The 17,497-nt window shown below is 40.1% G+C and overlaps 1 protein-coding gene across 1 annotated transcript in view; it reads left to right on the top strand.

The window, feature by feature from the left end:
• The first annotated feature begins 4,237 nt into the window (after positions 1-4,237).
• arhgdig (Rho GDP dissociation inhibitor (GDI) gamma) overlaps positions 4,238-17,497 on the top strand; it is a 39,321-nt gene continuing 26,061 nt past the window's right edge. The window contains exon 1 of the mRNA XM_008288748.1: positions 4,238-4,519. Within this exon, the coding sequence (XP_008286970.1) occupies positions 4,447-4,519 (73 nt within the window). The 5' untranslated portion in view covers positions 4,238-4,446. The remainder of the gene's footprint in view (positions 4,520-17,497) is intronic.

Here is a 17,497-nt window from a genome sequence, read left to right as displayed (position 1 = left end):
AAACTATGATGGCCATTTGTTTGCAGATATTTTAGCAACTAAATGATTATTCAGTGATGAAAAGAATTGTTAGCTGCAGCTTTAATGTCATCTTATTGTCGGCCATCAAATAACTCCAATAAAAAGGAGCATTTAGTCCTGAAAGAACCACATAAAATACATCAAACCTGTTCATTTGGTTGAAGTGGACTCAAGTCAGTTAGTACAGTTCATATTCTTTTTTTTTGTATATGTATGTGTGGGTTGTTTTTATTTTTAAACCATTTAAGTATTCCATTTGGCACACAGTTTTTTTGTGCTGTGACAACCTCAGAACACATATTTTCTACGGCTTTCCACAGACGTTAAATTCTCGCATAACCTCCTTCCTGTTCATTTGTGCCTAATCACTTAGAAACAGAAGAGCAAATAGATGAATTTATAGTTAGCATACTTTTATTTGAGACATAGCATGGAGATACGTGAGCATGAAAGTGGCTGACAGCTGGATTTTTAACCTGCTTTTTCTCGTCTTTATCCTGAGCTAAGCTAACCAGCTGCTGGCTGTTTGCATTTATGTGCAATTGTGTGGATGCAATTTATGGTTCATCAGATGGAGATTTGTTTACATCGGCCGTGTGAGAAGCGGATGATGGACCGGTCTAGTTGAGGGTTGAGCTATGTCATCGTGTTGTGAAGATAAAAGCGGAGCAGGTCGTTGGCTGGTGCCTGTTGAGCATTTTATTGGGCTTTTCCTGTTTGAGGAGAAATGTGGCTATGCATGGCTAAACCCTGGGGGGCCCTTAAACTGAGACTCTCTTTATGACACCATACGTAGCTGGAATGTTCAAGCACACATTTTATAGATACCGCTCACCCCGCCGGGACCACTACTGCTGCTGATTTATATTTCCATAAAGCAATATGAATATAATGAGTTTATGGCAGCGCTTGCTTTAGGTCGGAGGCTCAGTCACTGCTGACACTGTCAGGGGTGATTGGTAGGGCAAAGCAATGACATTAAATCAGCTTTTACTGCTGTTAACCGTTTGAAAGTGATGGATCTGAACAATGAGGCTTAAGGTGAAGTTTAAGGGGATGTTTTTATGGAGGGAACCACCTCAGTGAATTCATTCAGAGAACCAGGTGACTTGTACTTTTGACACATTTAGTATTATGGAACATGCCTCTGTTCTTTATGTTCTTAAGAGTGATTTAAACTCACAAAAATCTTTTAGTTTATAGCATTCTGTAAGAGCCACTTAAGGGTGTTATTCACATTCTAACATTAGTTTACTTTACACAATGACGAATGTATATTTTGAATAGCAGACCATGCTAAAGCTAAGTTTCTGTTTCTATTATTTTGCCTTGAAGTGGTCCAATACTGTCATATTGTTGGAGTTTACAGGTGATAATGCTGTAACGCAGGTTTATTACACACAAACAGAAACTCTTTTTGCAGCATGGTGTTAATGAGATGCTGGGAATCTAGTGAAGGTTTGGATCGATACAAGTTTTTGACAGGAAGCAACCTCTGGGGCTGAAAGATGAAGCCAATATGCCACAGTTGTCTTTTCCTCCATCCCCATGAAATCTCCTTCACATCTTCTTCTGGCCTCATAACTGTAGGGGTCAAAGAAAAGTGCTTAGATTTTTGACTATTTAACCACAACCACAAACTGTAACTGAGAAAAACAGAGCAGCAACTGGCTGAAAAATGAATCCAAAGTAGAAAAAGTAGCAAAAAAAAAAAAGTAGTTCCTCAAACAGCCACTTGAGGCCTTAAAGGCGAGTCGACCCCCATAGACCTCCGTGTTAAAAGGTTATACTTTACAACAGAAATAAACATGTTTACAGCCTGATACAAAAAAAGGTTTTAGTCTCTAAAGATGGTTTCTTCATTCATGATAAGTGTATGGGGGGTGAATCCGTATACAACTCATGAGTTTAAATTGTATTAAGGCTTATCAAAACATAAAGTGGTGTTTGTTTATTGTGGGGACAAAATGCATCATATTCACAAAATCACTTTCACTGCATGATTATATGCACCAGAAGAATTCACAATAATATAATTAAAGTGGGGCTGCAGGGTGGCGCAGTTGGTAGCACTGTTGCCTCGCAGCAAGAAGGTTGCCGGTTCTCATCCCGGTGGGGGCACCGGAATCTTTCTGCGTGGAGTTTGCATGTTCTCCCCGTGCAGTGTGGGTTCTCTCCGGGTTCTCCGACTTCCTCCCACACAGTCCAAAAACATGTTGAGGTTAATTGGTGATTCGTAGGTGTAAATATGAGTGTGCTTGGTTGTCTGTCTCTAAGTGTAGTCCTGTGATAAACTGGTGACCTGTCCAGGGTGTCCCCTGCCTTCACCCTAAGTCGGCTGGGATAGACTCCAGCCCCCCGCGACCCTGGTGAGGATTAAGCGGTGTATAGATAATGGATGGATGGATGGATAATTAAAGTGACACGTAAAATAATGTGTTTTTTAAAAAAAATTTCAATCAGTTGTTTATTATGTGGAGGGAGTCTGCAATCACAACTGCGCTGTATGTTGTTGTTGTGTCAACCATATAATTATTCCTACTGCTGCATTATTTATGATAGTATGTGTGTGTGAATAACATGATATCAGTATTTTATTTTTTAAAACATCACAGTTACATGTCATCTCAACGCCCCTCTTTGTAACAACTGTGCGCAATAACACATGAGCCTCCACGAAAAGCATGCACAGTAGTCATTCATATAGGATTGTGTAGGATTTTTTTTTTCAACTTTACAACTGATAACTAAAGGTGTAATAAATGTATTTGCCTATAAGGACTAACATGCAAACTGGTACATACAGTATTATAATGTTTTATACATTATGTGCTCACATTCTCATGTAAAATATTTTTTTGACTGAATATAAAAGCAATTAGTGTCAGTTTTTTTTGTGGCTGTTACAACTGAGGGTCACACCTTGATCTCTACTGAAAAACTAAGTGGTTTATAATGGCAGACACATGGTTTAAATCTCTGGAGGAGAAAATTGAGGGAATTCTCTTGTAGGAATCCTTTTTTGAGTAAATCCTGAATTCTCTTTCCACTAAACATGCTCCACATTTGTTTTTTTTACATTTGTGGATGGAAGACAACACGATGCCGAGGTTCACCAGAGTCTGGGGCAGAGTGAGAGACAGGGAAAGAGGGAAGTTGTCTCCCATAGCACGCTACATGACAGCCGGACAACCCCTGAATGACAAATTAACGAGGCGTGTGTGTGCAGACGTGTGTGAAAAAGGGAGTGTGTTTGATTGTCAGCTGGGAGAAGCAACCCCCTTTTTCCTATTTCTGCCACACTACAGCCTCTCTCATTGCTCCGGGGGGGAGGGTATCTGAAGAAAGAAAAAAAAAAAAAAGACTGAGAGTGACAGCCATGATTGAAGCATGCTCGCTGACAGGGCGTGGTCACTAAAAGAACAGAGGGAGATAAAGAAGAAGATGAGGGGAGGGGAGGTGGAGGAAAGTGAGGAGATAAAATAAATAGAGACGGCTGGCGTGACAGCGGTGATGAATAGGTGGAGGGGGAGAGTGGACGGCACGTGAGAATTCATAAAAAGTGATGAAAAAATGAAGAGGGAAGATATAAAAGCATGAAAGAGTTGGAGGGGAGGGCGCGTGAGAAGGAAGGAATGAGGTGTGGAGAAAGAGAGGAGGAGGAGGAGGATGCGAGGAAGAGCGAGGGAGGAAAGGAGGGAGGGGGGTAAAGGATGAGCTCATTGCAGTCACTGGGCTGATGACACGAGGAGGGAGGGAGGGAGGGATGCAGGAGGGGAGGGGTGGGGTTCGCTGCTTGTCTGCGAATCGATAGCCAGCGTCTGAGCACACAAACACACAACTGCAGACACGGACTCTGTCTGCTAAAGCGCTGTCTGCTTTCCTACCAGCATCCCTGTACAAAAAGAAAAAAAAACAAAAAAAACAGCTGCCAGTCAGCATTTTAGCCTTCAGCTTTCTTTCTCTCTGAACTCTAGTTTATGAGAAGAAGAAGAAGAAGAAGAAGTAGTGCAGAAACCCAGCTGCTGCCTCTCATGTCTGCTGCTTCTGCCTCACCCTCCCTGCCTCCCTCCCTCCATCCTCTCTCTCCGGCTCACACACATCCCGATCACATCCACACCCACACCCAAGGATACCCTCCCTGCCTCTCTCTCTCTCTCCATCTCGCTGTTTCTCCAACACCAGCCCTTCCTCCTTAACCCCTCCAACTAAAAAAAAAAAAAAAATCCTCTGAGGAAGAGATGCTCGCCTGACATCTCTTTTTTCTTTCTTTTTTTTTTTCTAAATCTCCTATCAAAGACTTTTTTCTATTTTGTGTTTGTCTGTGGATGCTTCTCTGTTTAATCCAGCCTCACTCTACTTTTGTTGCTACCTGTGGAGGTTCCTTGGTTCCCCGGTTCTTCTTCAGCCCTGCGGAGCGGCACCATGCTGGGATTGGACGTGTGCGAGTTCGGGGGTCAGGTGCTGGAGCTGCTGTGGCTGACAATGTGCTACAGAGGTGAGCCACAGGAAGAGTGTGTGTGTGAATTAGCACAAGTTCAAGTTGAGCTCATGGATGATCTTTTTTTTTTTATGGCAGTTGTTTTGAAGCTTTTAAAATATAGAAGTAAAGATTAAATGATGAGTTTTGGTTTTAAAATGTGTGTGTGTGTGTGTGTGTGTGTGCGTGTGTGTGTGTGTGTGCGTGTGTGTGTGCGTGTGTGTGTGTGTTTGCCATATGTCTCTATCCACGCGGGTGTGGACGTTTTTATGTCTAACATGAAGCGCTGCCAAGACAAGCCAAAGGTGGCAGATCAATAGCTATTGATCACATCCTACACTAAGCCTGTGTGTGTCCTTGTGTGTGTGTGTGCATGTCATGCATGTGTGCTGCTAGCTTTCTTAAAATTGTATTCCTGCTCATACAAAAAGGGTGTGTGTTTGTGAGAAATATTGGCTGAAAGGAAAACGCGCGTGTGTGTGTGTGTGGTGATACATGCAGCAGCCAAATTATGTCACAAACGTCTGCTCCTACTTCTAACAGTATTTTTTTTTTCTTTTCACTTCTGTATTTGCAAAGCGAGATAAGGCGGCTGTGTGTGTGTGTTAGTGTGTGTCTGTTACACTGCAGCATTGTTGAGCAGTTACAAATGGTGCCGGGGTTTCCCCCTCACACAGGTGTGCGCATGGGAGTGTGTGTTTCGTGTGAGATAAAGAAGAAAAAAAAGAAAAGAAGGAAAGGAAACAGGGAGGTGGATGCAGAAAAAAGTGTGAAGTAATTCAAAAGAGAGAACCAGAAAAGAGAGAGAAGTGGAGGTGTAATTTAGATTTAGAACCAAAGGTGCTGTGAATAATATTTTCTATTAACTGTGAATTTCAAACAGCTATTTAACTTCTGCAGCCAGTGTGGATGTGCGTTGCACCTTTCTGCCTGTTTCTCCTGCAGATTTGGCGTCAGTCCTCTCTGTCTTGAATTTGAGCTCAAACTAGAGACAGTTGCATTCTTTGAATCTGTCTGAAAAATAGATTTTTAAATGAAAATGAACCCCGAGGCTTTCAGAATTTCCTTTTGTTGTTGTGCTAATACTCTTTTATGCTTCCATCCTTGCAGTTGGGGAGCATTGTACTGCCTTATTAATTCTAGCCATATTACATTATAACCAATAGCCTACCATGCAGGATTGTTGTTTTATTCATCTGAGAAACCTGTTTGAGATACTTCAGTCACTTTTGAAGGAGTAGTACTAATCACATTAAATATGTTACTGTAAAAAACAAACACCATAATTGCATAATTTCTTTGTTTTATTGTCAAAAAATAAACGCATCTTGAAAGAGAAATTTAAGCAATAACTGCAATTTCTGTGCAGATTGTTGTGTCTCTGACACATCAGATCTCATCAAAGACTCTTGGCGACGACAGAGTTTTGAAAAATGAGGAGGAGCGGGAGAATTTGAGAGGAACGTGGGAGGTGACTGAGTGGAAGATAAATGGCAAGAGGAGCAAGCTGATGAAGCGAGGAGAAAGGTTTGGAAGAAGGTGTGAGGAAAAGAGGAAGAGAAGAATAAGAGTAGGTGGACTGGAAGATATAAGGAGAGGAATAAAGAAGGCATGTTTAGAAGAGATGAGAGGAGGAGGAGGAGGAGGAGGAGGAGGAGAGGGCATTTATTGCATAAAATAAGGCAAACAAAGGGGAAAATGTTGAGATCAACGTGTTCTGTCAGCAGCTGTTCTTAAACAAGAGCAGTTCGAGATATTTTATAAAGTGTGTGTGTGTGTGTGTGTGTGTGTGTGTGTGTGTGTGTGGTAGAGAGCGAGAGAGAAAGTGGGTGAGGCCTATGTGGCTGAACGCTTTTCATGATCTGTCAATCAGCAAACAGCAGCTCACACGGCGAGCAGCAGGCCTTGAAACGGGCTAATTGAAATCTCTCTTCTCTTTTCCACGCTCTCTCTAGCTTCACGTTTTCTAACCCAGCCACTCTTTCCCTCCCTGTTCCTTCTTCCTATTTTCAGGACTCTCTCTCTCTCTCATCTTCAATACCTCTTTTCTTTTCTTCCCTCCTTATGTCTGTCATTTATTCTTCCTCGCTCTATCTCCCCCTTTGCCAGATTAGCGAACGTAACCTCCACGCTCGGCTCCCTAATCCTCTCCCCCCCTCTCCCTCTCCTCTCTTTACCTGCTCACTTCTACTCACGTCGACGCTGTCAGCTTGTCAGATGAGAGTGTTTAGGAAACCGTACTCTATCTGCTTCTCACATCAAGCCTTTTTTTTTTTTTTTTGTTGTCCCAGGAGTGATAAAGGAGGTTGTATGGGTGAGCAGACACATACGAGACTAATCATGTCAGTCAATTAGACAACCTGCTGTCTCATCAGGGCCGACGGAGCGGCCGAGGACATATTACTGTGTGTGTGTGTGTGTGTGTGTGAGACATTAATAAAAGAGGACGTTGATTAAAGGGGTGGATGCACATTCATTTCTCTCTATGTTGAGCCGATGGCCTTAGAACACGGTGGCACATTTACGTGCATCAAACTGGTACTGTCTTGTGATTTAAGCTGCTCTCAGGAAGTTAGCGCTGTTGGTCCTTGCTGAACTACAGTCAGAGTCATTTAAACTGGAATATCAGGGGATTATTACTGTGAGTCAAAGTGATAAAACTTAATTTGGATATCAAGATTATTATATGGTGCTGTATCCAAAAGAATGAGTCTGTTTTTCACAACGTGTTTGCTGAAAAGCCAAAAAATACAAAATTGGACATTGTTTGTGGTTAAATAGTCCCAAAAAAAATGCATTCTATGTCTTTTTCTAAACACTTTTCATTGACCTAAATGGAAAATGCAATGAAATCAACAAAACATGAGAAGGAGAATTCCTAAATGCTTAGGAAAAGACGACTGCGATGCGATGGGAATCGGTTATACTCGGCTGCATAATCGTACGATGTTGGATGTTGTAAACATGAGTCTGTTGTGGATGGTTTGTCACTTTGAATGTTGCTGCTGCAAGGAATTATGGGACAGTATTATCTCGTTTTCTTTCATAAAGGATGGACCAGTGTATTTTTTGCTAAAGGAGATGAGAAAGGAAGAATTCTACCTACTCCTACACAAGTAGCTTTTACTTACAATAGCTATTGTGGGTCAATTTCACTTAGTTATCAACCTTCCTAAGCAAGCGTGACTATTTGACTGCAAATATTAACAAATATTTATTGTTTTCCTTTGTGAAAGGGCTGCACAGTAAATGGAGTAATAATCACAATCAGAATTTTGGCTTCCTACAGTTAAATGAATGTGATCAACTACAATATTGGTCGTTAAAATGCGTTCTACTTGTAGAAAACTCCACTCAGTAAAGACAGCCCATGTAGATAACACCACTTGGTTTCAACTTTAGTAAATCTGATATTAGAAGTCACTTTTTCCATTGAAGTTTTGCTCACACACCTGTCTGAGTACCTGAGGCTTCACTGTGCACAGCCTGGCTGTGAGGTGTTTAGGGATCAGTTGTAAATTGTAGCATCTATTGATGCAGATGTTCAGAAAGTGAGGTGTTTTGGGTATTTATACTTTGCCTCTAGGAGACGCACTGAATTCCATTGAAGAGACCTTATTTTAAGTCTTATTTGGTCAGATTTGCACGTTAGCAAGAATTTACCACAACATGGTGTGAACACAGTCTTTTGTTTATTCATGTGAAAGTCTACAAAAAACATTTTGTTCCTAAAGTCAATGAAAAATTGAGATACATAGTTTTGGATTATTAGTTTAGCCACAATTTTGGGACTAACATCAACAAAATGTAAAAAATTTCTGTTCAAATCATTACATACTATAGCATCATTGTATGTGTGTTGGATTATTCCCACAGGGGATAAACTATATGATGTGGAGCCTGATGGAGGCATCAGATTATCAGAGATGAGTATCAGTGTAAGATAACAGGCAATAAGAAACTGCACTAGATAAGTGACACAGTTTTGATTGAGTTCATTAAGAAACTGTCAAGTTTATTTATCATTATGAGCATTTTTCAACCGTCAGCCACAGAAAGTTGTGTTATGGCTCGAACATTAGTATCACACCAGTACGTTTATATCAGTGTGTTGGGCTGTTTTTTTTGTTGTTGTTGTTATTTTAATTTCTTTTAAAATGGATGTTTCTTACTGATAGTTTCGTGTTTGAACCCATCTCCACACTCTTGTTTTTGACTTTGAAATGTGTCCTATTTGAGAGAATAACCTGGCTTACTTTATGTTTTAGTGTTTTCCCTAAAAAGTTGAAAAAAATTTGACAGTTTTAGAATTGATCAGCCCATTAAATGGCTGTTATCATCACACATCATTCTTATGTATATATATTGGCCTGCAGGGACCTCCTCCACTTTCTTATAGGCACATTATCATCCATTTTGATCACTGACAAAAAGAAACCAACAGCGATAATTACTCTTGTTGTGATGTGAGTAAGTGCAGGTGAAATCTTCATTGGAGTTGTCTAAATGTGCAAACTGGAATTTTACCCAAACCAAGATCATTTTTTGAACCTAACCAAGTAGTTTTGCTGCCCAAACTTAACCAAACACTGACTGAAAAAACCCTTAAGTGAAAAGAAAAGCCACACGGGATGAAATGTATGAATGAAAAGTAACATTAATGGTCTGACATGGGATTCAAGTTAAAGTCTCTTGGCTGAAAGTTAATCTCCAGCCCTTCCAAACTCCAAATATGGACTTTTGTTCCTCCTTGTAAGTGTAAAGTCATGGCTCCACAACTATTAAATGGTTTGATAACAGCCTACTGTCCCTAGTAAAAGCTGGAAGCAGCTCCTACTGGTCTGTATGTATAAGAATGAAGTGGGATGATGGCGCTTATTGAATGGTATGGCATTGTGCATTGTGAAACATCATAGTTTGATTTTGTTCAGAAAAGTATATTCAGATTGCAATGCGTGCATGTCCTTCTTGCTTCACTGAAAAGATTCAAAGGTTAAAAGCTGCTTTAAACACTAAACGTTACAGACAAATGCGACATTATCACCGAAGCATATTGAATTCATTGAGGTCTTCAGTATCAGTATTTTAAACATAAACAGAGGAAACACTGTCAGTCATGAACGTGCCAATATCATCTCAGCAGCTGGTGCCATTTATTTGTCATCTCAGTCTTTCATCAGCATGGAGAAAAAAAAAGAAAAACGCGATTTCAATCACTTGCCGGTTTAGCATGATGAAGTGTTATGAGTGTCTCCAGTGTTGACGGAGTGTCAGCGGCATTGCTTGGGAATCTCACAGGTGACGGATCAGTTGTAGTCGTGTTGTGCAGAAGAGGCCAGACTCTGACAGCAGAGATAGCAGCAAACCTGCAGACTGAACCCCAACCGTCGCTGTGTTGATCATTCTTCTTTTACTAGCCTTTTTCCTTCATTGTAAAAAGCTGTTATTGGCTTTGCAGAGGCCCGAAAGCTTCCTTTTTTTATCTTCTGCTATGTGTCTTTTTGTACACAAGTGTGTCTGTGCGTGTGTTTCGGCATCCCAGAGGTCTCGTTATAGTATTAGAACAGAGCAGTGACAGCAAGCCTCAAAGGACTATAAAAAAAAAAAAAAACAGCAAATCAACGCTTAGGGCACACGCACATAGTCGACACACATATTGAGGAAGAAGTGCTTTTCTGACACAGTGAATGGTTATCTGGGTTAAGGGAAGAGGAGGCAGACAGGAAGCAATTATGAAAACACAAGCAGGAGAACTGCGGAGGTAAAAGGGGAGCAGTTAAGCTTTGATTACGCACAATAAGATACATTTCCCTTTCCATTTATAAGATAATGCCCCCATTTGTGACTCTGTATTTTAAATAAATGTCAAAACAGCTTTTTTGTTTTTTTAAAATCCTAATTCCATCTCTTTGTGCAGATGAAAACCGAACACACTTAAACCATTCACTTGTCCTTAAATATAGTTTGACACTTTCTGGCAGAGAGTTAGACAAGATCAATATCGTTCCCGTCTGTTGAACCCACAGACTGAATCGAAGAAGTTGATATAGGGGCGTGCCAGTAGCTCACCTAAGTCTGAGTTCTTACTGCAGAGGACTGAGTGGTGGGTCTGACTTTGCAGCTTCACAATCAGAAGGATGCCATGAAATGAAATGAAATGAAATGAAATGAAAAATACTTTATTTATCCCAGAAGGGAAAAAAAGGGAAGGGAAAAACCACGACTCTAAAGCTACTTAATCATCTATTTTAAAATGAACGATGCCATCGTTTACAAAATTAACATCATGCTGAGATGAAGGAGAATTAAAGCTGGCAATTAAGTCTATAAACTCTTGAGAAAATGTTTTATTGAGGTAACAAGTCAGGTGAGAAGACGGGTCATTTTCCTATAGACTTCTATGCAATCACCAGAGGAGACGCCCCCTGGTGGCTGTTTGAAAAAAAAAATGCAGAGCTCTTTTACACTGGTGTCACTTTTCAGACCCCTCAAGGCTATGTCCATCTTTTAGAAACAGACAAGTGGCTCTTACATTTTGCTGATTAAATCCCCACAGTGTTAAAACATTCATCCTTGTGACTGCTTAGCTTTGAGCAGCTGCCAGGCGACCAGCAAAGGTAGAACTTTACTGCGTTAAGAAAATCGTCCACGTCCAAATCCGATACCGGCCTCTACATACTTAATATGTGTACTATTGTTTAATAAACTCTAGTATGCATGTTTTCAGACACACCACTGTGTAAGAACACTTCCTGGAAGCCTCATTGCCGTTTGGAGGTGCGTTACTGTGGGAACACGACAAACTCATTGCCTTTTCCTTTCCTGGCATCTGCTTGCTTTATATTAGACGGAACTGCGAACTCATAACACTTCATTTCCATCTCAGAGACAAATGAAACCTTGTATTTAGATTGAGGAGTAATAGACTAATAGAAGTGAACTGCCTTCGTCGCTGTCAGTTGTAGTTTATTATCTGCATCACAGCTGCATTGCATTTTGGGATATTATGCTACCACATGTGTCCAGTGCTTGTATATTCCCAGCAGCAACTTCACATGCAACTGGGTGCATGCTAGATATAGATATTAAATATTAGTGTGGAATTTCAGAAGCAGCATTTGTCTGATATATAACCTCCCATCAAAAGACAAATAGACATTTTTTTACCTTCCATTTTTGTTTCAATTAAACACTTTAAAATAGAATTAAGTTCCTGATTTGGAAGCTACAATGTATGCACTTTTTCCTGATCTGTAGGTTCACATTTACCATCAAGAAATGAGCATAATATCCCCCTAAATCTTGACAAAAGAATGCAAAAGGAACTGAAATGAAGGAAGGGCTTGCCAGCATAGGATCAGTTTAAAAAAAAAAAAAAAAAATCATCTTTCAGGGTCGTTTTGGAAGTTTCAACAAACATGTCTGAGTCACGCTGTGTAGGATTTGAGATATTCATTTGAGATTTCTACTGCTATAGATGCAATTAAATTCAACAGATTTCTTTATATTTGTGATCTTAAAAAGCTTTCCCCACAAACATTATTTTCATTGGCATCACCTTCTGCCAGATTACTGACAGTGATGTCTGACATGTGCGTGGATTATCTTAAGTAATGGGGACACTGGTAACGATTTAAATATCTACTCCTGTGATGCATTGAGCTGCATTCTGGATGCCAGCAAGGAACCATCAGAAGAACAACCTCGGCGTGTGTGCGTTCGTGTTCGTGCCTTGTGTCTACATGAGCATACCATGTGTGCTTTGCAGATCTCATGCGATCAGTCCTCTCTGTATCCTTCTTCCCCTGAAGCCCTCTTTCTGCTGCCAAACAGATTGCTCTGTTGATTTTCACTAAATGTGTTGGTTTAGCTGAAAATGCCAGCAGATAAACACAAAGTCTGTGTCTTGTGGTTTTACCTGCATATATACAGGCTGGGAATCTTTGCTTCAGAGGCTACTGAGAAAAAAAATTGCAATTTGGCTGAAGGTATGTAAGAAAGAAAAAAAAAAAAGCGTGGGAGAGGAATTTGACATTCTCATTTACTGAAGTAAAAGCGAGGAAGATAAATGAACATGGAGCTGTTTAACTATTGGTTTTTGGCGCTCAAAATGCAGCCAGAGGCTCCTACAAATTCATATGAATAAGTAATACCTTCTCTGTGGAGCACTTCTCTTTTTAGGGGTGACAAGTGTCTTGGCCCTGTTTTGCAAGGATACGTTTCTGAGAAGCACTCTCGCACTTTCTTCTATGAAAATTTTAAAAAGAATGAGCAAACAAATAAATCACATTTACCACCATGTGCGTTTTTAAACTTCGTCGCCGCAACACAAAGTGCGGACTTACTTGTGTATTTTACGGAAAGTGGGCGCAATGAGGCAGAGGACGGTTTAGGGAAGCGACCAGGGTAATGAGGCGGTTTTACAAGCATCAAAGAAAAATCCAGCAGCTATGATCACTTCACAGATGGAGGCTGAAACAGTTGGAAGACCACATGCACACTGGCTGATTCATGCAATATGGAGAGTTTTAACGCTGCATGTTTAGGTTTGATGCAGCTGCTAAACCATGTTTGGGCAACGAAAAAGGAGATTTTTTTAAAACTTCCGTCTGTAATGCAGGTTTTATAAAATCCAGTCAGTTGCAGGGTTTTATCTGCATAGAGGAACTGTGGAAAGAAGGACAATCAACAGCATCCAGAATGATAAGATTTGGGAATATATTTATACACAATCAGTTGCTGGAGCTCCATTTACACAAACATGCATAGATTTCTGTCAAATAAAGCAAAACAGGCTCAAGACTGAATAAGCTTACTGAGCCTATTCTGAGCCAAAAATCTTTACTAAGGTGCTCCATGTAAAATATTACAGAAAGCAACACCCATAATTAACACAAGAAGACTTGATTTGTATGTTGGATATTAGCGTCTTTATCTTTTTCAACCAGATCATAAAAAAGATCCACATTAACAGGCACATTCACAGCGTAACACCTGCTCTGACCTGGTTAAAACAAAGGAGGCGTTTTGCTGAGTTTCTTCTATCGCATGCTTTCAAAGAAATCCATATTAAAACACTCTGAAGAGACCGTATCTCCGTGGACCGAACTCTGCCTTTTACAAATAAATGCTAATTGATTCAGATAGTGTGACAGGTCAGCAGTCTGCAGATCAAAGAGGAGCTCTCACATGTAAGAGAGGAAACCGGTTTTAATAGCAGCTCAGAAACATGTTTACCCTGCAGAGTGTGGACATGTGCGCACGTACACGCTCATGTGGGGGGAGGACGGCACAGTTCGATATGTAAATACAGCCGGGTGAATCATTTATGAGGACACGCACCATCCGTATCTGACATACTATATGGTTTCATGTATGACTGTGCCGGTGAGAGAGATTTTTTCTGATAATATTTGACACTGAGTTATTGATTGAGCTGCTCTTTTGAAGTGTGATGGGTTCAGATCACAAAGTTTGCGCAATCTATAGTATTTCATGGCACCGATTGACCAATGTGGGTTGTTCGATGGCTGATGCAGATATTTAGAGAGCATATAATGCCAATATCATGTTTCTGTTTAGTTTTTGCATCTATCAAAATACATTTCAATCATGTTATAGAGAGAAATATAATAATAATTGGGCCACAAAACAGATTAACTTAAATCTTCACTTTGTCTGCAGTGCGCTGATTTGAATGTACCAACTAAAGAAATGCCCACAAGTCAACAAAAAAACTCTAAAAAAGAAAAATTTAATGAATGAAAAATGAACAGCAGCATTTATAAACAGTTAGCAGCATCTCCTGCTGGTCTGGTGAATTTATTGTGTGACTCTCTGTTGCCAACACACTGTGCCGTGTGTCTTAGTTCCTCTAATGACACGAAATCTCTCTGTGTGGCAGCTAATTTTGAAAAGTAACATATAGCTGCTCCGCTCTGCTGTTTCTGGTGTTTCTAGCCTCATAAGCCGGTAATCAGCAGAAGTTGATTTTCTTAAAATGTGATTAAATCAGCCCGATTAGCTGCCCGGTCAATTAATCAGTCTATCACGATTTAGTATTATTTGAATATTCTGTGTTACAATTAATGAGTAGCTACAGACAATTTAAGAATTAAAAAAAAAAAAAAAAAAGGGCATCGGCTACCTTTGTTTTCACATATATAAACTTAAAGTCTCTGATCCACCGATTAAATCCCTAAAAAGTTGCATATTTGGAATTTTTTTACTCCATAAAAATGATTCCTCAGTGCCTTAAATGGCTTTAAATGTAACTCAGTTGCTTCACTGCAGCTCTGCACACCAGCTCACCTATGTCTCTGCTCAAACACTGTAAAACTACTCTATGCTGCACGATGTCAAGTCATAATATCGGACTAATGCAGCCACAAATGTTCAAACAAGAAACAGGTTCTGCAAAACAGCAACAATACGGAAAGCACCGACGTGGAAGTTGGCAGAATTGGTTGCTTAAGTTTGTTCTATGTAAAACCCCCGAAGTTTGGATTATGTGTTTTTAAGATTGTCTTAGCAGTTTCAAGGCAAAAAAATGTAGTAGGAAACCCTACTAATTCACTTTTCCAATCAGGAAATACATGTGCATCAATTACCTTTTTATCTTGTGCACACTTAACCTTTACATACTGTTCATATTTTATGCCTTTACAGAAGAATTCCTGTCAAGAATTCCCTCACAGTACCAAATTTTTAGATCTAGTTAGAATGTCTAATTAGTCTATGTCACATTAATACATGTAGATAAGGAGTACACACAAAACATGGCCTGTAAGATTCCCTAAAACCACCATTTTCCTTGATTTAAGCCACACTGATAGATCTAAAATCCATCTCAATGCTTAAATTTGACCCAAAGCAGCCTCAGTGTACAAAAATGTGTAGCACTTGTACAAAATTTTGTGTATACATTTTTTTTTATATATTTCCTTTTTTGTGTGTATTTTGGTTCACTTTAGGAAAAGTCATCAAATTTCAGGCTAAAAGACCTTCAGGGTGTTTTTACTGCTGTCAAATGTCAGAACGGCTCAAATCTGACCCGACGTAGTATGTAAGGGTTAAATGATAATGATGCATTCAAAGAAATGGATGTGCTTGTGTAGGGACACAATCATCTGCCTTTTATTAGTTAGAAGGAAAAGGAGAAATCAGCTAAACATTGTGGTGCAGAGTTTAGTCGACTCAAACCAAGCTGTCCAAGAGGGCCGGTATGAACTGTGTGGAGTTCATATTCTCCTCCTTGTGCCTCCGGGGGTTTTCTCCAGCTCCTCCGGCTTCCTTCCTCAGTCTCTCCAATTTGCTGTTATGTGTGAACAGGAGCGTGATGGGCTGTCTGTCTCTGTGTGTCAGCGCTGTGATTGACTGGCAGTCTGTTCAGGATGTAGCCCTCCTCTCATCCAGTGTCAGCCGGGAGTGGCTCCAGGTCGAGCCAACGGATAAATTATCGCTTCCTTCACTTTATTAAATGATGAGAAGAAACTATAGATGCCAAAATCAGTCAGTAAAGCACGTTAAGGGATAAAAGACACTTCAAAAATGACAAAAACTGTATGTTAAAGGTTTAGATTATGACAAATTGTGGTTATAGAGCAAAAAAAAAACTACAAGAAGGATACCATGTAGGTCAACAAAGATTTATAAGAATGTGCCTGCATGTGCCCAGGGTGCATTAAAACTGATACACCATGAATCTCTCTCGCTGTATATTCGCTCCCTATAAAACAGATTCACAGCAAAAAAAGGTGATGTCACTGCGAGGGAAGTTGAAAGGGTTGCCATGGTGACGGGCAAAGGCAGCAGTGTTTGGCCCTGACTGGGTGGGGTGCTGCTGTAAAGTAACACACAAAACAGGCACAGCAGGTGTGTGTTTGTGTGTGTGTTTGTGTGTGTGTGAGAGAGCTCCCCGTGTCATCCAATTACCTGTAAACGAAGCTCCGAGGTGATGTTCACTGTGTCATCTCATTATGAAGAGTAAAAACAGAAGCAGAGGTGATTACACCGCGCTGTAACAGCACGGCAAATAGACATCCACGACGCCGTTTGTGTGCATTGCACCCCTCCATGGATAATTGGAGTCTGGAGGCATGCATTGTGCATTTGTGTCTGTAACCATGTAATGTCTTAATGTGAGAACACCGTCTTACTTTGTGTGTTTGTGTGTATGTTTTGTAAATTGATAAGTGAAGTATAGGATGTGGTCAAAAGTGACATGAAACTAAAAACAGAGCTTTCAAGTACATGGTTGTGCCAAACAAAGATGTAGACAAACTTATTGTCGTCAAGTGATTTTTTTTTTTTTTTTTAGTTATATTTTTGGCATTTTTGCCTTTATTTGAAAGTGCAGTTAGAGAGAGACAGGAAAGTGGGGGAGAAGAATGGGGGACGGACCTACGGAAAAGGGCCATGAGCAGGATTCGAACTCCTGACCTCCATGTTGGGGACTATAGCCTGTAGCACTACTAGGACTATAGTACATGGGTCGCCAGCTCAACCAGGTGAGCTATAGCAACACCCGATGTTTTACCTTTAGTTATGATCTAAGATGCTTTAAGAATATTTGTAATGTAGATATGAAATGAATGATCCGCCTCTGATTGTTTACCTGCAGTATGTATAATTTAAGCTCATATTTATTGAAGTATTAATTTGACTTGTTTGTCAATTCTTTTTAAATCTTAGTAAATTCATGCCAGTGTTGCATATTTTTGTTAAAAGTGGCTACTACCCTATGACATACTGACTGCTTTGTTACCAAAATCATTGTTTTTCAACGAGTTTTCATGACTGTAGTTTTATTTGGTCAAATCCATCCAGTTACATATTTATTCCAGTCTGCATCTATTTACTCTCTGGAGGTGCAGATGAGGCGGAGATGCTAAAATGAAATTTGGGCTCACAGAACACATTATTGAATGTCTGTAAAGTTCAATATTGAATCAAAATCCCTGATGAAATCAGACCCCGGATGGCTGGAGCTGGCCT

Source organism: Stegastes partitus, unplaced genomic scaffold (genome assembly GCF_000690725.1).
Source record: "Stegastes partitus isolate 25-593 unplaced genomic scaffold, Stegastes_partitus-1.0.2 Scaffold572, whole genome shotgun sequence".
Classification (NCBI taxonomy): Eukaryota; Metazoa; Chordata; class Actinopteri; family Pomacentridae; genus Stegastes; species Stegastes partitus.
The sequence above is the reverse complement of the archived record's forward strand: the minus strand, read 5'-3'. Positions and strand labels throughout refer to the sequence as shown.